Raw genomic sequence first — 27,815 nt, forward strand, 5'->3', positions numbered from 1 at the left:
ATACAAGAGTGCTATGCGAAAACAAATAAAAATAAGCTTTCGAGAAGAGGTAGTTACGGATTTGCTAAATATAGAACGGAAAGAGAAACATTATTATTGTTATTATTTGGTTTTTAGGAGCATTAGCAACTAAGGCCATATTGCTCTGAAGAGAAACGTGGAAAGCCAAAATGTGATAACATTCATATACTAAAGACAAAAATCAACACAAACAACAAGAAAGTTAGAAGGATGTGTGTTTTTTGATATGCAAAACTGAAAGAGTCGGAAGGAAAATCAGTTGCTAGCAGAAAGTGGAAAAGAGTTTCGACGCACTGCCCAGACTATTCATCAGCCTTTCATGTGTTTGGAGTGTTTTGAACAACACCATAAATCTTCATAATTTTGTAATAATAAATAATTTTTAAATAATGACCAATTACTTGCTTATTTTTTCTAATAGCGGCATGCAAATTTCATCACATGTAACATCAGACACCACACTTTTCAAAAATAACATAAATTTCCAACAATCGTCAGCACTATACAACCAATGCAGCTCCCACTGAAACAGTGGGTGTTAGCAATATATGTCCAACACAGTGCCTGAAAAACGTAATGGTGTCAGACATATACAGCCGACAAGGCAGTAAACATGTTAAACACTACAAATAATTTTTAATTTCATTTTACTCTATGGGGAAATATAATGATTCTCACAAACTGAAGTAATATGCTACTTGTAAGAAATAATTATATCAATTAAACATTAAAATCAAAGTAAAGCTTATTTATGTGAAACATCACATAGTGCTAACACATAAGACTCTTACTGTCAATTTATCTCATACTTAGGATTCTCAAATCTCTAATATGGACAGAGCAAGTGGCCTTCCCTCTGAACATAGCAAAGAAAAAGATTTTGATCAGCAAAGTACAAAAGTATACATCTTGTGATGGTGATTCATGTCCATGTTGATGCACTTATTGATGATAGCTTTCCATCAGGTATAATAGTATTCTATAATAATGCAAGGTAGTAATTCTAGGCTTAACTACTCCTTATGTATATGCTAAATGCTCTACATATACAGACTGGTAAAACAGTTCTGTACCTCTCTCTCTCTCTCTCTCTCTCTCTATCCCTTCATATATTTTGTGTATAGAGATATAAAAATACCCATGTAAACATCTCACTTTCTTTTCAACATATTAGCAACAATGCCAGACCATATGATGAACTTGAGGAAAAGCTATCATCAATAAGCTCATCAACATGGACATAATCACCATCACAAGATGTATACTTTTATACTTTGCTATGTTCAGAGGAAAGGCCATTTGCTTTGTCCATATACTGCAGTTCTTATCCCAAAAATGCTGGGCTTTGGGCCAGTCACTTATTAGGATCATATTTCTTTGACAGGCTTCAAAAATATGTTATAGGCACAGCCATTGCCCTAGCCAACCATTAAACAAACTGGTGTGTACCGCAGTATGATTGAGGCTGGCACATTTAATGCCAGCTTTGAATATCTACATAAACAAGAACAATAAAAAACTAAGAACAAATTGAAAAATCAAAAGAAAGAAACAGAGAAAAAAACAATTTTATATATAAATAAAAATAATTTTTTCTTTATGTGTTTTCTTTCAATGCCTATATATTACTAGAGAAATATTCCAGTATTTACCAATTGCTGCAATTGCTTCATTTTGACCGGATTATCCAGTAATCTCTTTCTTTGTTCTACTTCTTTCTTCCTAACAAATATAAAAATAGATTTTAGTAATGTGTTATTATCACTTAAACGTGAAATTGAAAAATAATAAAAAACTAATAATGAACTATATCAAATGAATAAAATAAAAAATTACACTGATAAATTAACTATTCAATAAAAAAATTAAATATGAGTACAATATCATTTGACTTACAAATTATCTCATCCCCTCCAGCTTTAACATAATATTAAACAAAAAACTATTACTTAAGATGTATCTTTAAAGATACATCTTAAGTAATAGTTTTTTGTATCTTAAGTAACAAAATATTAATGGTTACAAAACAATAATAGGCATTGATTAAACTGCTCTCTTACAACAATTAATAGTTATATAGTTTTAAAAATCATAAACATCGATTTTCATATATAGTATATTAATATCCAAATTTATTCAATATTTCAGTTAACTTACACACACACACACACACACACACACACACACACACACACACACACACACACACACACACACACACACACACACACACACACACACACACACACACACACACACACACACACTTAGTCAAGAAAAAATTTGTCTTAAATTTACATACTACAAAACTGAACAGCTCATGTTTTTGACAACTGGAAACATTATCCAAATCTTAATAATTTGGAATTTTCTATCTTCACCTAAGAATAACATTATCATCCTAACTTTATTTGTCAAGAATTTACCATATTTATATTAAGAGTTATCATTAGGTGAAACCAGTAATATATGCTTCCTGCTTCTTACAAATAAAGTTATGCTGTGAGAGTACCAGACAAAAAAGAAGTCAAATATTTCAGCAGACATGCCACAAATGTCATAAAACTTATTTAACAGAGTATTTATGATCAAAAAATAGGAAGTTTTTATACAGTCAGTCCTCATATAGCACGATAGTTGTGTTCCTAGAAACCCTTGTACAATGCAAAATCGTGCAATATAAACAACAGGCCCTATGAGAAAAATAGGGTTAGGTGCTGACCACCCAAGATTGACCACACATTTGTACAGTAATACTTCGACGTTACGCGATAAGTGGGTCCGACGAAAATCGCTTAAGTCGAATTCGCATAAGTCGGGTACAACTTTGCATATAAATACATATAATTTTTTTTTTAACTGGGACCAAGGACTAACAAAAACATTAGTTTAGAAGAAAAATATTTAATAAAATTGCAGTTCTTTATACATATTAATACAAAATATGCATTAAAAAAATAAATGAGTTATGTAAAAAAGTTATTTCGATGGCTTCATAAAATCTAACAAATTCGTCTGACGACACAGCACCTTTTTTTTCACGCAGAATTTCTTCGTAGCAAGTTAATAATTTTTTTATTCCTTGCTTTGTAGCTATAACGCATTCTTCATTGGAGTCTATGTGTTCTAAAATTTTTAAGCCCTTTTCAATTGAGCTGAGACCTTCTGTCAAACTTGCAATTGTCATGTGCTTTTCTGGTGGAACTGGGTCTGAAGTGTCGGATACTTCAGTGACGTTTTGCTCACGCATCTCTATGAGCTCATTCATTGTCAGCTCCTGACTATGTGAATTCAACAGCTCGTTGACATCATCACCACTGACTTCCAAATCTAATTGCCTGGCAAAATTAACAACAACTTCTATCACATGAGCGACATGATCAGTTTCTGGCGTTGTTTTCGTCTCGTTTTTTTTAAAAAAAAATGGACAAAGTTTCTTCCAGACACCATTCGATGTTTTTTTGTGAATTTCATCCCAAGATTCTTCAATGATTCTTATGGCATCTAAACTAAAACATTGAATTGTTTCCAAAAGTCTTTAATAGATATCTCACTATTTTGTCTCATTATTTTGTTTCATTCAGACGTGCAAACGAACGCCTCGTATAGTAAGCCTTGAATGTTTTGATGACTCCCTGGTCCATCGGTTGAAGCAAGCTGGTTGTGTTTGGAGGCAAAAACACAACTTTCACATGTGGGTTGAAATTAATTAGGGTGGCAGGAGGGTGACCGGGCGCATTGTCAATAAGAAGCATCACTTTAAATGGAATCTGTTTAGACTTGCAATAACGTTCGACTTTGGGTATGAAGTGGTAACCAAACCAATCCTCAAAAACGGAAGCTGTCACTCAAGCTTTATGATTTAACTTCCAAATCACTGGTAAGCTAATTTTAGATATACACCAAACGAAAAAATCAAGAACCGCGTAACTCCGAGTTTGCATAAGTCAGGGTATTACTGTAACCAAAAAATTACCAAACACAATAAATAATCGTAATAAAATACTTACGTATTTTATTACGATTATTTATTGTGTTTGGTAATGTTTTGGTTACAAATTACATAATAAAATATTGCTAATGCTTTTACTTTTATCGTAAGCAAACTTGTGCTTTGTTTGATTTTCTATCCAAACAGATGACAACCGTTCCATCTCTTCCAAATCTTTGTCATGATCTAATGGATTTTAATTACACTTTGCTTTGTTTCTGCTATGAAAGGTGTTTTTATTTTCTCTGCATTCTTTCTAATTCTCGGCGTTGCCTCATTTAGGCCTGTAGCACATGCAATATCACATGGTCTTTCATTTCGCTCAAAGCGTTTCACAATTTCATATTTTTTCTCTATCGATAGAGGTGGACTAGCCATAAGCCTTACCGGGGAAACCCCAGTGGGCCGCAGGCCAGTGTGATTTTGGCCATAAACACTAGTATGAGGCCCCTACAAATTTTCCCGGGTAACAATTTTTTGACCCAGTCTGCCTCTGTTTATCAATATTACTTTTCTTTTTCTCTCTGAATCTGTAGTGTCTTCACCAGGATGCTTCCGTTTCACACCTTTTAAGTATTTTACTCATTTTTAGGGAATAAAGCACAATTACAAAATGAGGAGGCACGCTTGATACACATAAACAAAGCTGTGTGTGTGTGTGCGTAGCAACTGAATAAACAACACCGTAAAGGCAGAGACACACTATTAACACCTCACATTTTACTAAAGCACATTTCTGGGGGTTACTACCATAAAACGGCGCCTCTGTAGCCAGGTGGGCAGGAGCAGCAGTGAGCAGCACACGCTTCTTGATTAGACCGGGCAGGCGCCTCCGTAGCCAGGTGGGAAGGAGCAGCGGTGCATAGCACAGGCTTCTTGATTAGACCGGGGTTCGAGCCCGTCGCCACCAAATACGGAGGATGTGGAAAGGTCAGGGAATGACCACCGCATATCCCGGAGCAATATGGCCTTAGTTGCTAATGCTCCTAAAAAAAAAAACCAAAACCAAGATTAGACCGGGGTTCGAGCCCGTGCCCACCAAATACGGAGGATGCGGAAAGGTCAGGAAATGACCACCGCATATCCCCAGGGCAATATGGCCTTAGTTGCCAATGCTCCTAAAAACCAAATAACAACAACTTCCATAAAACAATAAAAACAATTTCCAGTTGCGTTTCTGCTAGTGGAATCTGTTATAAACTGGTAGTAAACTCGATCTAATTGCATTTGCGATAATACCAATAGCTGGAATTGTGTGAATTTTTACGTTATTATGGTGAAATGTGTTTCCCCTTCACTGATATAAAAAACATATATACATTTTCAGAATCTTCTCTTCATTCCTATCATGTTGCGTTCAGTTGGGGTGATTCCGCATTCGACTGCCATTTCTTGTAAACACAAAGGTGAATCGTGCTGTTGTTGTTGTTGTTGGTGTAGAGGTTTTTCGGCACAAGGGCAACTGTGGCCAAAATGTGCCTATTCAAATATTTGGAAAGGTACCGGAGTTTGCCTTATTTGTTATTAGATACATTCATAAAGTCTAGCTTGTTTGAGATAAGCGAAAAGCTCATCGAGATTGGCATTATTTCCCAATAGGTGGGTTAGGGATAAAGGTTCTTGCATTTGTGTCAGGGAAAGGAAGGTAGTACTTCTGATATGGGAGTAATACGAACAATCTAACAGAATATATCGAACTGTGAGTTGTGATGAACAATGCATGCATACAGGAAGGTCATCGCCCATCAGCAAGAACAAGTGGGTCAGGTGTGTGTGCCCTATGCGCAATCTTGCCAGTATTACTTCTTCATGCCTGTTTTTCCTCAAGCTCGAGCTCCATATTTGTGGTTCTTGTTTAATTTCAAATAATTTATTGTTTGTCTGTGTTTTCCAAATGTTTAACCATTGTTCCCTACAGATACTTCGGATATGTTTTAATAAATCTATATAGGGTACTTGGTAAGATGGAGGTGCGTTGCTCTTTGGGTGCTTAGCTGCCTGGTCTGCTGTTTCGTTACCTGTGATTCCAGCATGCCCTGGAATCCAACAGAAACTTACGGTATGATTCAGATTCCTCAAATGATTTAGACGAGACCGGATTTCTTTTATTATGGGGTGTGGGGTTGAGAAATTGTTACTTATTGCGGAAAGCGCACTCATGGAGTCTGTATAAATTAAACTATTAGTGTTGAGACAAATATTGATATTGTATATAGCTAGGTGGATTGCATAAAGTTCTGCAGTATAACTGCTACATTCAGTCGGGAGAGATACAGATACTGTAAATGTGGGAAAGACTGCTGCAGCACCTACGGCATTATCTGATTTTGAGCCATCAGTATATATTAAGCAGCTCTGCGCATTGCTAGCGGCATGTGCTTCGTGCAATTTCTTGATGTAACAGCTTTCCATGGACTTTTTTCCCCATTGTTGGAAATAGGTATCACAGTAAGGTGGGTTTGAGGACCAAGACGGATCAGATATTTTGGTTTCTTTGAGCATGTTTTCAAAATGAACATTCCAGCAATGCATCAAATCTTGTAGTCTAATACCAGTTGGTCTATTTTCAGTAGGTTTATTGTTATAGAAAGTTACCCTTTCAGGATTGAAAAGCAGCGGTTGATTCGGATGATCTGGAAGGCTTTTAATCCTGGCTGCATAGGTGAGGAGTAACATTTTCCTTCTGAGATGGAGTGGTGGTTCGTATGCCTCTATATAGAGACTTTAGACCGGAGATGTTCGAAAAGCTCCAAGAGCAGTGCGAAGAGCACTGTGCTGTATTGTATTCAGTCTTGTAAGTACAGTTTTCCTAGCTGAGTCGTATACTATTGAACCATAATCTAGACGAGACCTGATGAGCGAACGATACAAATGCAGGAGAGTGCATCTATCTGCACCCCATGCCATGGCAGAGATGGCTCTGAGTATATTGAGTTTTTTCAAGCAGAGAGTTCTGAGATAAGTTATGTGCATGACAAAATTGAGTTTAGTATCTAATATTAAACCTAAAAAGCGGATATTGCTGGCAAGAGGGATTGGTTGGTTTTTTATTTTAAGTTCAGGCTCTGGATGTAATCTGCGCTTTTTACAGAAATGAACTGCAATTGTCTTTTGTTTTGACAGGCGATAACCATTTTCTACAGTCCATGTCTCTAACTTATTTATGGTAAGTTGTAACTGTCTCTCTATGCTGTTAATGGTTGGTGAATGGCATGATATAGCAAGATCGTCGGCATACATATATATTTCTACGGTTTTGGGGATATTCTGCGTCATGGTATTTAGTCTAATTGCGAAGAGGGTAGGACTAAGTATGGACCCTTGAGGCACCCCTTCTTCTTGGATAAAATATTGTGAAAGTACATTCTGGTGACGAACTTGAAAGGTTCTGCACTTGAGAAAGTTCTGGATGAATTGAGGTATGTGTCCTCTCAACCCTAGGGTATACAGCTCTCAAAGAATGCCATATCTCCATGTGGTATCGAATGCCTTTTCAATATCTAGACTCACCATTACCAGATGTTCATTTTTAACATATGCATTCTGAATGTTAGTTTCGGCTCTTACCATAAGGTCCAAACAGGATCTGTTTTGTCTGAAACCATATTGGTTGATATTTAGTAGCATTTTGCTTTCTAGTATCCATTTTAATCTCCTATCTATCATTTTTTCTAGTGTTTTACTCAAACAGCTGGTTAGGGAAATTGGTGGGTAGTTTTGTGGAAGCGATTGATCCTTTCCTGGTTTTGGAAAGGCAAGAATTACAGAATGATGCCATGAGGAAGGATAAACACATTCAAGAAATATGCGGTTGTAGAATACTAGTAATAATCTTAAAGCTGTATTATTTAGGTGTTTAAGCATTATATAGTAGATTCCGTCCGGTCCTGCTGAGCTGTTTGCTGATCTGTTCAGAGCTTCTTGGAGTTCAGCTAGGATGAATGGTTGATTATAAGGAAGGGATTGGTTGGTGTTGAAATTTAATTTATATTTTTCTGCAGAGGTTTTGATTTTCAGGAAAGGATTGTCGTACGCAGAAGCTGATGATATTTGACTGAAGGTCTCTCCAAGGAAATCGCCTATTTCCTTTGGAGAGGACAGTTCTCGTCCATTCTTAATCAAGATTGGAGCAGAAAAGGGAATGTACTTATTATTTAATGTTGGATTTTCTTCCATATTAGCCGACTGCTGGTGTCCTTCGTGATGGTACTGGCAAATGTTATCCACGCTTCTTTTTTGGCTTGTTTCCTGATTTGTCGTGCCCTTGCCTTTTGTTTTTTATATAAAATGAGGTTGGCTGTTGTAGGAAATCTATGAAATAGGTTCCAAGCTTTATTTTTTTCTCGTTTTGCACTCTTACAGGCCTCATTCCACCAGTGTTTTTTGCATGTCTTTTTTGGTTTGCAGAGGATTGAGGAATTGCCTCAGAAGCTGCTGCCAAAATTTGTGCGGTGATGTGCTCTGTGACTTTATCTATTGGTTGGGTTTTAATAAATTGATCATCAAAATTAATACAGAATGAATATTTTGTCCAGTTCGCTTTTGTGAATTTCCATTTTACTCTGTAATCTGGAGAGTGGGATTGTTTTGTTTGAATTTTACATATAATTGGAAAATGATCGCTGTTGTGTGGATCATATAAGGTTGACCACTCCATACTGGGGAACAGTATGGGAGAACAGATTGACACATCAATTGCTGAAGTGGAGCCTGTGGGTAGATGGACATAAGTGTGATGGCCAGTATTTAGCAAGGTTAACTGCTGTTGATTCAGTAATGCCTCTATCATATATCCTCTTTTATCCATGCTTGAAGATCCCCACAACGGGTGATGCCCATTGAAATTTCCAAAAAGGCAGAAAGGTTTTGGCAATTGTGCTATAAGATCTTCTAGTTCTTTAAGCATGAAAATTCTGTTTGGTGGGAGGTATATTGAAACAAGAGTTAGTGTTATTCCAAGCGCAATACGCACAGCAACAGCTTCTAAGTCAGTCTGTAGAGAGATATGTCGAACTGGGATTTTAGAGTTAACTAGTATTGCTACTCCTCCATGTGCGGATTTTGCAGTATTTCTGTCTTTTCTGTATATTGTGAAGTTTCTAATTGAGAGAGTTACCTGTGGTGTTAAATTTGTTTCTTGCAGACAAACACTCACTGGATTGTACTTATTAATCAGGTCATATATATCATCAATATTGGCTCGTATGCCTCTGCAACTCCATTGAAGTATGTGCTGCATTACTTACTTTTAGGAGTTGTGTTTTGATCTGTCTGTTTTTTTGAAGCAGTTTGTTTGTAACGATCTGATTTATTTCTGTCTTTTTTGGGGAAAACCGGTCTCTCTGTATCCATGTGTTCTTCTGCATGAAGTTCTAATATGGTTTCTTCTTGGTCAGTTTTGTTGTCAACATCCATATGTATAGGGAATTGTTTCTTGGTCTGAGCATGATCTGTAGGTACTGTTTTTTCTGCTTTTTTTATAGTTTCAGGCACATTAGGAGGAACTGAAATTGGTGTATTAATTGCTTGTTCCAGTTGCTTGTGTTTGGCAGGTTGCGGCTTAGCATTAAGCACGGACCTGGCCCAATCTGCAAAAGAAATGTTTGGAGGGACTGCAATGTCAGTTTGAGTAGAAATAGAATGATTGTTTTGGGTTGCTTGTGCATACGTGCGTTTTGGCATAAACTGCATGATGTGCTTTTTGGCTTCCTGATACGTTACTTTGTTTTCTGTTTTGTATTTTTGTATTTCTTTCCCTACTTTCCACATTTCACAATTTTTTGAATATGCCGGATGATTACCTTTGCAATTAGGACAAGTGAATGAGGTTACGGTACAATCAGCTTGGGTGTGTTCTGTTGAACCACAGTTTGGGCATATCATACTGCCACGGCAAGCTACCTGGGAGTGTCCATATTTCTGGCATTTGTAACACCTGATGGGATTCGGTATATATGGACGTATACGACAATTCAGATACCCTGCTTTAACCATTGTTGGTAAGTTTGGGGTACTAAAAGTCAGTATTATGTTCCTTGTTGGCTTTAATTCTCCATCTTTCCGGATTAATATTCTTTTTGCATGTATTACTCTTTGATCTGTCAATTCTTGTACAATTTCATCCTCTGAGATGTTAACCAGATCCCACTCTGCTATAACTCCTTTTGATGTATTCAGAGTAGCATGGGGCGTTATTTTCACGGGAATTCCACCAAAAGTAGTCAGTTTCAATAAAAATTCCGAGTGTTTTGGCTTCATTGTCTCTACCAGCAGATCTCCAGACTGTAATCGCTTTACCATCTTTGGTGATCCTGCAGCATTTTCCAAGCATTTCTGGATTAGAAATGGGGATAATTTGCTAACGGGAGAATCTGATACAGAATGAATAAGGAGAAAGGCTGGGTGATCTTGTTGACATAGATCTGTTTTTTGTCTTTTATTTTGATGTGTCATGATCGGGTTGGTCTTGATCAGTAGGTGATCTCAACTGATCAAGTGAGGGAAAAGTTTCTTTGTCCATTTTATACTCCTTTTGGCCCTGAGGGTTGGTTTTCCCACTCAGGTTACCGGCCCCGCCACGGGGAGGCAGGAGTAATGCCACGAGTGGCCAAGCGGTTGTTAGGTTAGTTGGGTTAGTAACTCTAATAAATTTAAAAGGAAAGTTGTCTTTTCTTTCCTGACTTAACTTACAACTTGTAAGATGAAGTCTACAGTGCTTTTTTTAAGAACTTAAGAGAAACTAACATGGAACTTAAAAGAAGAGTGATTCCTTTAAAGGAGAACGCTTTAAATCGCTTTATAGAGCTCAGAGAAATCGCTTGGCCACGGAAAACGCTTGGCATCCGGGGCCGTGAATCGTGCATGAGCGAATTTGGTTCATGTTATATACAATATCGTTCCCCTATTTATAAATCGTGTATGATCGAATTCGTGTAGTGTAAACACGTGTTATACAAGGACTGACTGTATATGGAATAAGATCATAAGAAAAGCACTTTGGGTGAATGGGATCTATCCAATTATATTGAAGGAGACAGAAGGTTGTAAGCAAACCCTTACCCAAAATTATGAGAGCATTCTTGGATTCAAGGAAGGTCCCTGCAGACTGGAGATGTGCAAATGTATCCCCAATTCACAAAGAGGATCAGAAGGTAACACGAATAATTACAGATATGTTAGTTTAACTTCTGTTAATAATGAAGTCGCTAGTTAAAGAAGTAATGCATAATTATCTGCATTACTTCCTTTATTTTTGTCTAGATAAGATTATATTACTCATCAAGATGAGATCTCATCTAAACAAGCATGCAAATACAGTTCAGACAGCGAATGAGTTTGTTAATGGGAAATCTTGTCTAACCAATATGATTGGATAATACAATGTGGTCACAAAGGAACTGGATGCAAAAAATAATTTTAATATCATATACAGTAGACTTTCAGAATAACGGCACCTTCAGGGATTCAAGGAGTCATTATTTTGATTTTTCCATTATCTAGAAAGTTTTATTTTTAATATATTTAATGCAGAAACAATGAGGCAAAGTAAGAAATAGAAAGATTAAGAATGCAATTTTATTGACTGCACATAAAAAACATAAATATGTTGACGATCGAATGTTATATTCTGCCATTAATACACCACGTTCTATTTTCATTATTGTATCAATTTTAGTCTGTGCAGGTAGCACAGTGGTAGCGTCATCGTCCTCTCCATACCGGGTGGAAAAGACCCAAGTTTGAATCCCATTAGTGACGCAAGGAATTTTTATTGGCTTTTTTCACTCAGTGGCTGAGTTAGTCTGTCTCATACATAGACAGCAAGTTCCCCCAACAAAACAGGAAAATCAACCACAGAATACATGCAATTTACAGACACAATGTCCCCAATTCACAAAGGAGGATCAAAGGCTGACAAGTAATTATAGACCTGTCAGTTTAACTTCTGTTCCAGGAAAATTAATGGAGGCACTGGTTAAAGAAGCACTGCAGGATCATCTAGACAAGACTTCAGTTATAGCTCGGACACAGCATGGTTTTGTTAAGGGAAAGTCTTGCCTGACCAATTTGATTGGATACGATGATGCAGTCACAAAAGAACTGGATGCAGGGAATAACTTTGATATTATATACTTGGATCTTAGAAAGGCTTTTGATACTGTTGCACATGGAAGACTGCTGCACAAATTGGAGCAGTATGGCATTGGAGGCAAATTACTGCTATGGATAAAGGGATGGTTGAGGGGGAGAAGACAGAGTGATAATCAATGGACACTGCTCATCATGGACTAATGTTATTAGTGGAGTCCCTCAGGGTTCAGTGTTGGATCCATTATTGTTTTCTATATTTATAAATGATACTGATGATGGTATATCAAGCTTAATGTCCAAGTTTGCAGACGATACAAAAGGTTGGCAGGGTTGTTAAGGACACTGCTGATGCTATGCTGCTGCAATAGGATCTGGAAAAGTTGAGCGGATGGGCTGAGAGGTGGCAAATGAAGTTTAACATTGACAAATGTAAAGTACTACATATGGGAAACAGCAACCCCAGAGCAAAGTATCAACTCTGTGGTACTACACTGACAGTGGTAGAGAATGAATAGGACCTGGGGGTAATTGTGCAGGCAGATATGAAGTTCTCTGAGCAGTGCAGATGGGCTGCAAGAGTAGCTCATGGTGTCTTGTCAATGATATACAGGAATTTTTCTAACAGGGATAAGGAGGTGATTATTCCCTTGTATAAGACAATGGTCAGGCCACACCTTGAGTACTGTATACAGGTCTGGAGGCCTCATTTCAAGAAGGATGTAGAGCTGCTGGAACGAGTAGAGAAGGACAACAAGATTAGTGAATGGAACAAAGGGTTGCTCTTACGAAGAAAGGCTTAAGTATTGCAAATTACAGTGTCTGGAGACTAGGCACCAGCGAGGTGATCTGATAGAGGTGTATAAAGCCTTGAATGGTTTGAGCATGCTCAATGCTGATGGGATTCTTTCTCTTGCTCAGAATAATCACCTGAGAGGGCATAAATTCAGATTGAGGAAAGACAGATGTAGGATAAATGTGCGGAAATTTGCCTTTAGCCAGCGGGTAGTTGGTTGGTGGAACAGACTTCCATCCCTTGTTTTGGAAGTTGATAGCCTAAATAAATTTAAGGCTCAGCTGGACAGGTATTTCAAACAAATGGAGGGTTGAAATGGAAGTGTTTTTTTTTTTGTTTTTTTTTTTTGGCTGATGCTGCACAAGCTTGCTTTCTTGCATCATATGCCTCTACTAATGCTAATTCCAATATCAATTAACTTTCCAGGTGACCCTAATGTAACAATTTGGATTATATAAAATTTGTCACTCAGCCACTCAGCTTTAATGTCGTTCTTTTTTTTTCTCTGTATGAGGTTTATTAACTTTAGGAGCCATAGTGAGGTGTTTTTAATTTAAACTAAATGTAAAACAGTGGTATAATCAGTGATATCAGTATGGAATTCACTTTCAAAATGGCAAACATAAACAAATACAGCAAGTGACTTGCCATTTTCTTTTTTCAACAAGCAAGACATCCGTGCTGTATATAAACATCCGTGCCTTAGCTCAAATGTTCCTTATTTAGCGTGCTGTTATTTCGACAGTCTATTGTACTTGGATTTCAGGAAAGCTTTTGATACTGTTGCACATAAAAGACTGCTGTACAAATTGGAGCAGTGTGACATTAACGGCAAGTTGCTGCTATGGATAAAAGGAAGGTTGAGTGGTAGAAGACAGTGAGTGGTAATCAATGGGCACCGTTCTTCATGGATTAATGTTATTAGTGGAGTCCTCCGGAGTTTGGTGTTGGGCCCCATTCTTGTTTTCTATATTTATCAATGATGAAGGCATACCACATTTAATGTCCGAGTTTGCAGATGATACAAAAGTTGGCAGGGTGATTAATGGCAGTAATGACGGCTTGATACTGAAACAGAATCTAGAAAAGTTAGGCAGATGGGCTGAGAAATGGCAATTGAAGTTTAACATTGTCAAATGCAAAGTACTGCATATGGGTAGCAGCAACCCAAGTAACGTACCAACTGTGTGATACTATACTCAGGGTAGTAGAAAATGAAAAAAGATGTGAGGTAATTGTGCAGTCAGATATGAAGTTCTCTGAGCAGTGCAGATAGGTTGCCAGAACAGGTCACTCACTCACACTCTCCCACCCCTCCCAGCAATGAACAACTGTGTGTAAAATAAAAAATAGGTTAAAGAAACAAACAAAAACACTATTTACATAGAATCTCTTGTTTATTTTCATCATAAACAAGGCCAAACTATGTATGTTTAAAGTAATTTTTAATATGACTGTTTTAAACATCAAAGCAATGCACATTTTTAAACTACTACGATTTTACCAGGAAAAAAAAAAAAAAAAAAAAACAAGAACATATATAAGAAAGAGAGTTTTAATATAACTTGAGTTTTTTGTGAATAGTTATGGCTAAGTGTTGTAAATGCTTTCAATGCTACTACTCAGACAGCAAATTTATAAAACAATAAATAAATACAGTGCATTTTTAATGTGCTTAGACTGGCATAACCAGAAACAAAATATCATGTGAAGTCCACAAACAGGAATATTATGAGTTACTGCAAAAAAAAAAAAAAATCTGCCCAGTTACTCCCAACATATAAATTTTTATTCCCAAAAATGTCAACATTATTTTATTGCATGAAACATTACCCAGTACTAGAAGGCAGCCAATAACAGCTGATGATAGGCTGGGAATTAACTCAACACTGAAGTGCTATTAGGTAGGCCAGGAGGTTAACACAAATGTTTTTGAAACTTTTAATAAGAATTTGCATAACCAGTTACACCCAGAAAAATTGCATGACCAGTTATAGGTTTAAAAAGATAAAAATACATCTAGCCATATCTGCCTCTAGTTTATAATTTGTGCTGCCTCCAGTTTATAATTTGAATGCAAAGCCTAAGGGAACCAAAACTTTCACTTACTATATAACAGCAATAAAATTATGAAGCAGAAAAGTAGTAGGAACTGCAAACAACATCCCAAACTATTCTTTACTTACCGCTCGATTGATATCCACTAAGCTAATTCTTTCACTAAACTAATTCTTATAATGCTCCTCAAAGGTATTAAAAGGTTAATATGACCAGCAACTTCATTTGTGCACAGGAAATGCATTTAGACCAATGGAAGGTGTGGCACCACCTACTTCCATGTCAAAATTGTTTCACACTAAAACCTAAGTTATACTAATAACAACTATAACTTAGTAATAACAACTAACAATGGCTATAGTCTGTTGATGGATACTGGGAAAGTTTATTTGACCATTTATTATAAAAATGAATTATTGACAGCTTATTATTTCATTATACTATGGGTCAGTTGTCTTCTCATCACAGATGAGAAGGCAACTCAGCAAAGATAAGAAGATGAATGCAATAAAGATAAAGATCTTATCACCATACTATCTTTCTTCAAAATGCATTTTATTTTTGAATAATAAAGCACTTATAGCATGGGATCAAGTCACATAAAGCAAAGTCTGATTAACTTTACTTGATATAAAATGATTTAACAAATACATCAAGGGTTAATGCAGGTTTATTTTATATAAATCAAGTTACAGACATGAACACCAATATCTCCTACTTAGCAACAGAGTAACAAATGCTATTATATATTAATATCCAAATATATATTACTTGATTGCAAAAAGAGGATCCTCTCTAATTTTGTTTGCTAAATCCACTGTAGTATTTAAGGAAGGTTGTTCAAAAATTGCTCCCAATTTGCCATTATCTAGAAAAAAAAATTCATATAGTATTAAAAAAATATATGTTTAATAAAAGTTGCACTTAGTAGAAGATACAGAGGAATTAACTAAGACAAATGATGTATATAATGTAAGTTCAATAAGAAAATCAAAAACAAAACTGCAAGGGCATGGAAAGGGAGAAACTAAAGCAAAATACTAGTCAATTAATGAACACAGTGCATTACATTTCATGTGCATTCGATTTTTTTCACTTTATGTGATTAAAAATAAAAAGTAAATATAATTACTCCTTATCAATTAATTAGTGAGATAATAACTTTACAGAACACTTCATAAAGCTCTATAGGTTTATATTCTCTGAACATAGCCATTTAGTTCAATTACAATTGTATAATACAGTAAACCCCTGCTATTCGCGGGGGTTACGTTCCTGAGAAATGCCGCGAATACTGTAGTTATTAATGTTTATCACATGATATTAAAATTTATTGCTTAAAAATATTGTATTCTCCATATGTTATATCTGATATGAATGCTTTGTACTCAATTTTGTTTTAAATATAAATATTTTCATAAAATTTTCATTTTTAAAGTTCATTTTTCTCATATTAGCATTAGTAGAGGTATATGATGCAAGAAAGCAAGCTTATGCAGCATCAGCCAAAAAAAAAAAAAAAAACCACTCCCATTTCACCCCTCCGTTTGTTCCAAATACCTGTCTAGTTCAGCCTTAAATTTATTTAGGCTATCAACTTCCACAACAAAAGATGGAAGTCTTGTTCCACCAATCAACTTCCCGCTGGCTAAAGGTAAACTTCCACACATCTATCCTACAACCGTCCTTCCTCAATTTGAATTTATGCCCTCTCAGGTGATTATTCTGAGCAAGAGGAAGAATCCCATCAGCATTGAGCATGCTCAAACCATTCAAGGCTTTATACACCTCAATCAGGTCACCTCACAGGTGCCTAGTCTCCAGACACTAATCTGCAAAACTCAGCCTTTCTTCGTAAGAGCAACACTTCATTCCATTCGCTAATCTTGTTGCCCTTCTCTGTACTCATTCCAACAGCTCTACAACCTTCTTAAAATGAGGCCTCCAGACCTGTATACAGTACTCAAGGTGTGGCCTGACCATTGCCTTATACAAGGAGATAATCACCTCCTTATCCCTCCTAGAAAAACTCCTGTATATCATTGACAAGACACCATGAGCTACTTTTACAAACTGTCTGCACTGCTCAGAAAACTTCATATCTGTCTGCACAATTATCCCAGGTTTTTTTCATTCTCTACCACTGTCAGCAGTATGGATTCCGTCAGGGGCGCTCGACAGTAGACGCACTAAATAACCTGATAACATCTGCTCAATCCACATATGAAAAATACTTCCTTGTAATTGTAGTCGACTTCGCCAGGGCGTTCGACTCACTTTGGTGGCCGAGCATCCTTGGCAGGCTCAGGCAAGCACAGATCCCTCAAAATCTCTACTCCTGCATTAAAAGCTATCTATGTGACAGATCTGTCAGTGTAAAGACTCCCTACTCCAGGGTGATCAGAAAGATCCACAGGGGATGCCCACAGGGCTCAGTCCTAGGACCAACTTTCTGGAACATGGTCCTGGATGAGTTCCTAAATCAAGATCTTGGGCATGTTAAGTCCCAAGCCTATGCAGACGATTTGATCCTTTCCATGCCTGCCAGCTCAAGAGTCCAGCTTGAAATTTCTGATAACCGAGCACTCTGGCTCCTCCAGGAGTGGGCTACCCAGCACAACCTGACAATCTCGGCTGAGAAAACGTCCAGCAGCCTCCTGAAAGGGAATCTAAGCTCAACTAGACCACCGCAGATTAAGATCAATGCCACAACCATCAAGCACTGCATCCAGCTTAAGCACCTTGGTGTAATCCTGGACTCAAAACTGTCCTTCCTCCCACACCTACAGTATATCCAAAAGAAGATAAGAAATTACACAGAATTGGTGGCAAGGATCACCCGCAGGGACTGGGGTCTAAACCAACCTACCCTAGCCCTGTTTTACAAAGCAGTCTTTATTCCAGCCATCTCATATGCTGCAGGGGTCTGGTATCATTGGGCAACTATTGTCACAAATCAGAAGAAATTAGCCACCATTCAAAGAACAATACTACTTACCATCACCAGAGTCTGCTGCACGGTGAGCACTCCTGTTCTCCAAGTCCTCGCTGGAGTCCTCCCTCTAGATCTTGAAAAAATAGATGCGGCATGTTGTATCATCTGTCCATAGGTTGTAGTCTCCACTACCACCATTGGATTCACCACCAACCCAGCAATCAATCGCAAGACAGAGAAAAGGTGTCTTCTCACTCACCTGCAGCAAGCCTGGCAAGACAGATGGACAACATCCACTAAGGGAGCAATTACAAAGAAATTCATCCCCGAAGTAACGTTCCCATTCCCAAAAGCCCCAAGCTGGTTTTCCCCTAGCCTGTACATAACGTATCTCCTAACAGGCCATGGGTCGATACAAGAAAAATTAACATCTCTGGGCATCACAGATGATCCACGCTGCCATGTGGCACTGATGAATCTTGGCACCATATAATGTATGACTGTCCTGACTATGAAGACTTGAGATCTATTCTGATCAAAAAGATTATTAATTTTCCAAAGGACCAAGAACATATATTAATTCATACCCATGACAATTATAAATACTTTTGCCACTTTTATAAACCACTTTTGCACAGGATGTCTTCAACAGACGAAGAACATTAAGGAGCCTAAACCACCAAGAGCAATAACTTGAGACAGATTCTGGGCACCCTCTCCAGTAGCATCAACCACAGACCTCATCGAAGCTCAGTTGAAATGAAATTCACTTCCTTCATCCAAGTTCCATCAGGCTGATATCTGCAACTGAATCTCCAAGCAAGATCAACCGGTACCTGATCCCACTGAAGACTCTAAAACCCAGACACTGGAGACACCAGCAGCTTTTCTGCCACAAGCCACATTGGCAATCAAACCGAGCACTCTAGCCTGGTTTTCTTTTACTCTCCTCCCCAGCCGGGGGGGAGGAGATTGGTTCCTGTCCCCCCCTGCCACCCCTTCTTCTGTCTGGTGATGCCTGGGCTTGCCTCATTAACTTCAGGGGTCACCTTCTCTATCGTCCCCATACCTCTGTCTTTTCCCCCCAGCCTTCAAATCCCCCCTACTCTGTCTAACTTGCAGTGTACACCCCACACAACTTATCAATTAATAACGTCCAAATTTAAACCACACTTACATATTACTCTTGACCTTTTATGTTCTAGTGTTAACCCCCTTCTATATTTTATTTATTTATTATTTTTTTATTTATTTTATTTTTTTTTTCACATAGGCCCTTGCCACTGAAATCTTTGGAAACTAGGTGGCAGGGCCTGCCAGAGTACAAAAATCTACTGGGTACCTGACTTGCCTCCCTGGGGCCAAGTGCGGTAACAGTGGGTCCCAACCGGGACCCAACGGCTAAATGGTTAGAAAAACAACGGTACACAGCACTACACATCCTTCCACTCCCCACACACTTTTTAAATCTCTGGCCTTCACAGAGTTCTGTGCTACACAAACAGAGTACACAACACATAGATGGGGGAAACCCCTGGTGCCGTCAGACAACTAACACACCTGTCAGTGTAGTACCACAGAGTTGATACATTACTTTGGGGTTATTACTGCTTCCCATATGTAGTACTTTACATTTGTCAATGTTAAACTTCATTTGCCACCTCTCATGCTCATCTGCTCAATTTTTCTAGATCCTGTTGCAGAAGCATACTGTCTTTAGTGTCCGTAACAACCCTGTCAACCTTCATATCGTCTGCAAACTTGGACATTAAGCCTGATATACCGTCATCAATATCATTTATAAATACAGAAAATAACAATGGACCCAACACTGAACCCTGAGGGACTCCACTAATAACATTAGTCCAAGAAGAGCAGTGTCCATTGATTACCACTCTCTGTCTTCTCCCACTCAACCATCCCTTTATCTATAGCAGCAATTTGCCTCCTATGCCACACTGCTCCAATTTGTGCAGCAGTCTTCCATGTGGAACAGTATCAAAAGCCTTTCTAAGATCCAAATATATGATATCAAAGTCATTCTCTGCATCCAGTTCCTTTGTGACCACATAGTATCCAATCAAATTGGTCAGACATATTGCACACATGTGTGCAATATGATAAAAATGAAGTGTCACATATGCCACAGGACTGAGAATAAATTTGTTTATGAACTATGACTTGAAAATATTATATGAGAACTCTAATTCAGATTTTTTGTAAATTTGATTACCCTCCCCCCACTTCCATTAATCTGAATTAGTGAGATCATGCTATAATGGGGGAAAACTAATAGACTGGGCCACAGGAAGTTTATGTTTGGTCTGCATGTTGCTGACATGGAATAAACTGCCTTCCTGGGTGGTTGAGGATGACAGTCTGCTGAAACTTAACAAGCAACTAGGTTGGTGAGAAAGGTATGGTAAAAAGAAAACAGATTGTATAGATAAAGTTTCTTTATTTTTACTTTTGATTTTGGCTGAAGCAGCCAAAGACTAGCTTCCTTGGATCTTTTGGCATTTACTAATACTTACATAAAACTTTAATTAAAAATCTTACACTTGCAGAAATTATGAAACACTGAACATTAAACAGGAGAAAATTACCTTGCACATGCAAACTGTTCAGCTGCACAATTTAGGTGTGCAAGTTTTTCTTAATGGCAGCTGATGGAGTAGTAATAGCACTTCTCCAAGACAGTAGTAACAATGAAATAAAACTAAATTTGCTCTTTTATAAGTTGCACACCTTAGGTAAAAAATCTTACCATCATTTTCTAGCTCTTTGCCTTCTTCTTGTTGCTGTAACAATTCAAAGGTTTTATCAACCCGACGACCAAGTAAATACTGCTCTTTATCTACCAAGGCTGCTGGACCCTGATACATCCAATCTAACCGTTCAGCTTTCTTTCTGAAGATAACATTTCATGATTAGTTAAAATTCAGGCTAGAATATATCAAAAAAATATGAAAAATTAATAATTTTAAAAATCATAATAAAATTTACAAAGAAAAATACGTAAAATATTTTTATTCTTATGGCCAATACATAACGATTTACTATTTTGTCAAACATAATCAGACTGCACGTGTTTCAAGGAACCTTTCATTAATATATACAATAATAAGTTGTTTGTGTCTCTCTGTCTGTCTGTGACACTATCAGAAATTTAACCAATTTCTGATAACACAAAAGCACTATTTTGATCCATTCCTCCTTCAACACAGTGGTCAATTGAGCTATTGCATGTAATTATGTTGGCCAGACCCAAAGCTAACATTCCAGTTCATCACAAATGTATTCAATAAGGTTTAATATCAGGGCTCTGGGCAGACCAATGAAGCTTTTGCCCACCTATGTCTTCAGACAATGTCACTACAAGCTGAACAGAATGTCCAAATTGTCCAAGTATAAATCATGAGAAACAATCACAGGAATGACAGAACCACAAAATTCACAGGTGGAACAACAATATAAGGTAAACTGTATAATGGGTCATAATTGACAATAAGTTGTGCTAACTAATATTAAAGTTTGATTTTTTCTTACAATAGTGATATTTATCTTTTGAAATGCTCATATACTGACTCAATGAAATAAACATAACAATTAACAAACATTCTGCTAGAAATATAACAGCCATCAGTTTGTATTTTAAAACTAACTATGAAATCATCTATCTAAATATTGAATACAACTAATCATTAATCATTAATCAGAGAAATAAAAACCTCTCAACTATACAAAAACAGGATTCCAAGCAAAAGCCTCAAAACTGTACCAAAAAGCATTCCAACCCTTTATTTATTGGCCAATTTTATTAAATTTTCAAAAAACTCAAAACCCACAAGCCAAGGAAGACCTCAACAAGAAAACCATCAAGGTATTAAAAAATGCTGACTACAATAAGATAATAAGAAAACATAACCTATCCAGAGAAGAAAGGCTAAAACCAACCTCAAATAAGACATTATTTCAAAAGCTGATAAAAGCAATACAACTGTGATATTAAACAGAAAGAACTATATAGCCAAAATTGAAGGATTACCCCAAGAAAATACAATACAATTCTATACAGCCAGGCCTCACATAACGCAAGTTTGATTAACGCATTTTTCAGTTACTGCTATTTGAAAAAATTATACCACTTTTCACTTTACACGATGCAAATTTCCAGTTAACGTGATCTTTTTTTTTATGCGATAGTTGAAAAACATTTGAATCGTGCATCAGACGGGCAATAAACAAACGTTTGCCTGCTGCCCGCCTCAGTGTGTTCCATCAACCATCGGAAGAAGTAGGCCGCCGTGGCCTAGTGGTCAGGCGCACGGGTGCATAAGTACATGTGCCTTGAGTGACGGGGGTTCAAGCCCGTGACTGCTGAATACGGTGCTGTTTCTTGTATTCTGTGTAACTTGTAAACTCCTCTGACCGTTTGGTCGTCCCGGAGTATAAACAGAAAATTTATTTATTTTATTTATTTAAGACATGTTACTTGTTTGTCTCCCATTAATAAAGTCAATGCAGACTTGCATTTAAAAATTCAAATTTTTAAACCTCAAACAAAAGGTTTGAGGTTCTGCAGTATTTATTTCGCCAGGGCCCAGAGAAGATTGTTGTCGGCTATCAGAAATTGATTGATGAAAAGAGAAAGTCAACACTGTTCAAATATTTCTGCAACAGTCATTTCTTCATTGTGTATTTTATGTCAGAGGTTCCCAAACTTTCTTGGTTCATGGCGCCCTTAATGTCTCAGTAATTTTTTTCACGGCGCACCTAGACCAAAAGAAATACTTAACAGTTCCATTTATTAAGTAGTTAGGTCCAAACAACTTAATAAGAAATGTTGAAACTGTGAACTACCTCGAGCTAATAGTTCGCGCAGTGTCCGACAGATGTCGAGTACCGCTGTGTTTTCCTCGAAAAATTAAAATATTCCGCGGTGCACAGTTTGGGAACCACTTTTTTATGCAATAAACATTCAATTACATAATTATTTTCATTATCTTTTACATTGCATGCAGTTAAAAAGTTATTTAAAAGGTATTTTTAAAATTCTTTATGGACATTCCAGAAGGTCAAGGACCAATTATAATTTTTCCTATTGATTATTATATTCGATTAACGCATTTCCATTTTGCACAATGCACTCGCGGGACGAATTCATCACGTTAATCGAGGCCAGCCTGTATACCAAAGAAGAGAAATAGATCCCACCAGCAGCATAGAGGAGAAAATAAAATCAAAACTGAAACAGCTATTCAATAAAAAAAAAAAAAAAAATTGATGAAGACCAATATATATATATCTCAATCTGAATAATCCAGAATCTCCCTACATTTTTGCAAATATCAGAATACGAAAAAATACCACAGCCAGGCCAATAATTAATGGATACTTCCATCCAGGCAGAAAAATAGTAGACTAGCTTGTCTGGCTACTATAAGAGCTATCATAAACAGATGACCTTTACTCAAAACTGGACTAAATCACCTTCCAACCTCAAAACTGGACCAAATCACCTTCCAACCTCAAAACCATTTTTTCTTTTATGTGAACCCAATGTTTACTACCAGCATCCTCCTAGATACCAAAACATGCCTAAAAAACAATGTAGAGATAATCCATTTGAGCTTTTAAAAAAACACCCTTCACATCTCAATAACCTCCTAGACAACACTGACCTCTAAGTAGGAGAAACCCCCTTCCTCATCTAGAAAAACTTCTACATCTAAAAAACTGGCCTGAGATGGGAAACCTTTGTCTCTGTGATTAGCAGGGGCCTTTGTGGAAAAATTAGGTCAGCTCCTTAATTTTAATGTTGCTTCCACCTCAAAATTATGGGAAAGATAAGTGTATGGCATTTTAGCAGTCTACAATGATGACGAAAATAATTTACAATCATTCTTCAATACCTTTAACCATCGACACTCCCATTAACTTTCAAGAAGGAAAAAGAAACCAATAGAAAACTCCATTCTCAGGCTGCTTAATTACAAGACAAAACCATAATATCTCAAAAATTGTATGCAGAAAAACCTACAGATAACAGCCATTATTCTGAATTTAAAGTTGTCTCACCCCCACTAAGTGGGAGTAATTCAGCCCTATGAAATACATTAAAATAAATTCAACCATTAAGCCCCATTAAAATACATTCAACAAACAACCAAGAGGAATGGGTACCCTAATTCTCTTGCCAAAATTACAGGTACCACCAAATCTACATACAACAGAAGAGAAAACCCCCAAAATGCAGGATTCTCACCATCCCATTAATTTCTATAATAGAATTGCTAGGGTGACCAAAACCTTTCAACATCCTAAACAGACTCGGCCTCACTAAAAATCTGCAACTCTAAATAAAGTGAATACAATCCAAAAGGTCCTATATATAAATTATTCTGCAAATGTAAACACGTATATATAGGTAAATCTTACAGAAGACTCTAAAAAAAAAAATGAATGTAAGAACACAATAAAGACATCCAATATGGAAGAGTGGTCAAATTCAAACTGGCCTCATATGCTTTGAAATGTGGCATGACTTGTGATTTTAATAAAAAATTCTAAGCCTCCAAACCAGAAGGGGGGTGCTCTATAATACTGGAACTGGTCATAATGCATCTTGGCCCTAGTGAAGACCGTAAATTTTTTCTGAATTTTTATGGTTTTCATGTATTTGTGACACCTAAATTATATTATATTACAATTACTAAATTATATTACAATCCACAGAAATTCAAGTCCAATGTCAACAAGTATCTTTCACCTTCTCAACCTTCAACCCATGCATGGTACTAAATGCTAGAGGTTCTAATACATTTCATGATTTCATTGAGAGAGAGAGAGAAAAATCGCTAATGGTCATCTCCATATTCCTAATAAGATTCTTCATCTAATTCAAATAACCATTTTAATTAAAAATAAAAATAACACAACATTTGTTGTAATTAACTTTACCAAGCATTTTATTACTTCTTCCAGACTTGACAAGGATATCCACAAACATTTGAAATACTGTCAAAATTACTATATAAAATTAATTTGGTTATCGGAACTTGGTACTTCTATAAAATTTTTTACTTTTCATCTGTTTATAATAAACTCAATCATCTTTTCCCAAAAAAGTTATATGGAGTGCATTTTTTTCAATCTGTAATTAGAATTAATTATGAAAAATAAAACAAAACACCTCAATTTAATAGCACTTAACAAATAATGCATATCAAAATTATTTACTTACTTGACAATGCCTTGGTCTTCGGCATACTGCCTAATCTCCTCCTTAGCTCTCTCATCTGCCAACTCTCGTTGCAGCTGCTCAATTTTCTTTTGCTCTGCTTCATGTTTCTGTTCTGCTTTCCATACCCTTTCAATGTTTCTTAAGGTAGAAGGGTGCCATGATTTCTTCAAGTTCTGAAACATTAAATTGAGTCAATTCATATGGCATCCAATACTAATACAGCTTGAGTATAGGTGTGGGATAATTTCTAGCATAACAACACTTTAAAACAGGGGCAGACAAATAGTCAATCATCGACTGATCAATCAGAAAGCATATTTTGTGCCTGATCAATCATAGTGCACAACGATAAAAATATAATTTTCTAGGGAACATCAATGCCTGAAATCTCATTAATTACTTGCCTGGATTTATTTTTAAGTTTACTTAATTTTTATATTCCTACTTGATGTTTATTTTAAATAAAAAATTATCATATAATTATTATAATTCTACAACTAATGAGTTTTATTTAAAATGTAGATACAGATACACTTCTTGAAAACTGTGATAGGTCAATTTTTTGAGACCTGGTTTATAACTAAAGTAGCTCATGCTGGAGAGGTTGCCAATTACCTTTTTTTTTTTAACTTCCTACATGAAAATTATTAATAGTAGTAAAAACAATCCACTGTATAGGTAATAATAAAAAAATAATAATAATAATATTTAAGCTAGGTCAGTCATGCCCTCATAAGTATTCATGTGGAATCTATTAGATTCTTTTTTGTATTTTTTTATAAAAATTAATTTTTTTTTGTTGTTGAATTGGAAATTGTCTTTTATTATGATTTACATAATTTATCCAATTTTTTCAACCCTTCAAAGAAGATAAGTGAAAAAATGCTGTATGCATTTTTTCATTTGTCTTGTATGATACTCCGCTTCCTTCAATATTCCAGTTTTTCAGCTGGAAAGCCACAACAAAATGCAATTTTCAGAGAAAACTTGGATCAGTTTAAATACATGATCAGTTTGGATACTTGGATCAGACTTGATACATGTGATGAGTTCAATGAGAAAATTTACAGAATGTGGCTGGTTCTGAAATACTGCCCATATCCACCTCCCATTCCACCCACCCTTCAGGGTAGGTGAGTGGGAAGGCGAATTATAATTATTGAATGAGAGGCATCTGTACACTTAAAAGTAAATACAAAAAAGATAGATACCATCACTCACATAACATCTATTAGATTCCAAACAAACAATAAAACTTTTGTAATCCAAAGTAAATTAAAATGAAAACAGAAAATACTGACTCATCATCATTTAGAAAAAACTGGAGACCAAAACATGTAATGACATTTTTCCACTCACAAATCGCACATTTCTGCTAGTTGCATGCAGTCTGTCAGACAAAATGCAACTGGCAAAAGAGTTAGTCTTTTTACCAAATGTTTATGTGTATTACTATGCCTTTCAGTATTTATTATTATACCAAAGTTACTTATCTAACAATATGAGAAGCATATTATCACACAAATATAAGATTATTACTGAGTATTGAAAAGCATGATACATAAATAGCAATACTACTAAAAGGAATGCTTCTACATAATTTGACAAAAATACTTAATTACATATACTTATGTTTCATTCTGCTAATGTAATATACAGTTAAGCTCACAATATATTGTCATGGAGACCCACTGTTCCTCTAACTGTAACTGTTAACCAGCTAGTCATGAAGATGTTTACTGTTCATTTCACCCCACAAGATGGTAATCATGGGAGTAATCAGTCAATATCAATTTATTTTATATTATATTGGTATAATTTATTATATATTATAACAGCACCCAAGTAAGCACCCATAACCATAAGTCTATAGCAGTGTATGTTCATGGACCAATTTGCACATTGTGCAGGCTGAAAAACTTGGAATAACTCCTGTGGGGATGGTGGAGGGGACCTACATTCTCCACCTGATATTTGTTACCTAATAATGAAATTACTTGGAACAAATGAATGTACGTTATTTATGATCTTTTTTTTTTTTCATTTTTTTAATTAAAATAAACAGGAAAATATAAGTAAAAAACATAAATAAAAATAACAAAGAATATACTAAAAGCAACAAAAAATATAAAAATAAAAATACACAGAGTAAAATAAGTTAAAATTCACAGAACATGAGTAAGGATAAAATAAGTTATAATCATATTTTATCCTCATTTATGTTCTGTGATTTTAACTCATTTGTTAACTTGTTATCAACATGATAATCAGCACACATGACCTTTTTGCTGGCTACCTACAATCTAAATTAAAAAGAACTTGAGAAATTTCTTCTCTCATTGATGGGAGAGAAGGCTTCTCCAAAAAAGTGGCAGACAGTGGCATATCATGCCACCTAGGATGCCATAGAGGACTCCAATTTATTGTCAAAACTTGAAATTCAAGTACAGTGCCAGAACAGGTAGGGTGGTGCACATAACGACAAATGTTCCCAAAGAAACAGTCACAAATAGAAAAGGGGAACAAAGGGGTGCTCTTACCAAGATAGGCTTAAGTTCTGCAAATTCCAGTGCCTGGAGAGTAGGCACATGCGAGGTGATCTGATTGAGGTGTATAAGGCCTTGAATGGGTTGAGAAAGCTCAATGCTGATGGAATTCTTCCTCTTGCTCAGATTAAGAA

The 27,815-nt window shown here is 36.3% G+C and overlaps 1 protein-coding gene across 1 annotated transcript in view; it reads right to left on the bottom strand.

Moving 5' to 3' along the window:
* Cwc25 (CWC25 spliceosome associated protein homolog) overlaps nt 1–27,815 on the bottom strand; it is a 65,130-nt gene that overhangs the window by 33,242 nt on the left and 4,073 nt on the right. Inside the window, exons 2-5 of the mRNA XM_090379206.1 lie at nt 25,136–25,308; nt 20,657–20,799; nt 15,726–15,822; nt 1,674–1,743 (exon numbers count right to left, since the gene is read on the bottom strand). Of these exons, the coding sequence (XP_090235332.1) occupies nt 1,674–1,743; nt 15,726–15,822; nt 20,657–20,799; nt 25,136–25,308 (483 nt within the window). The remainder of the gene's footprint in view (nt 1–1,673; nt 1,744–15,725; nt 15,823–20,656; nt 20,800–25,135; nt 25,309–27,815) is intronic.

This window comes from Mastigoproctus giganteus, chromosome 8 (genome assembly GCF_048544385.1).
Source record: "Mastigoproctus giganteus isolate SK-2022 chromosome 8, ASM4854438v1, whole genome shotgun sequence".
NCBI classification, from domain to species: Eukaryota; Metazoa; Arthropoda; class Arachnida; order Uropygi; family Thelyphonidae; genus Mastigoproctus; species Mastigoproctus giganteus.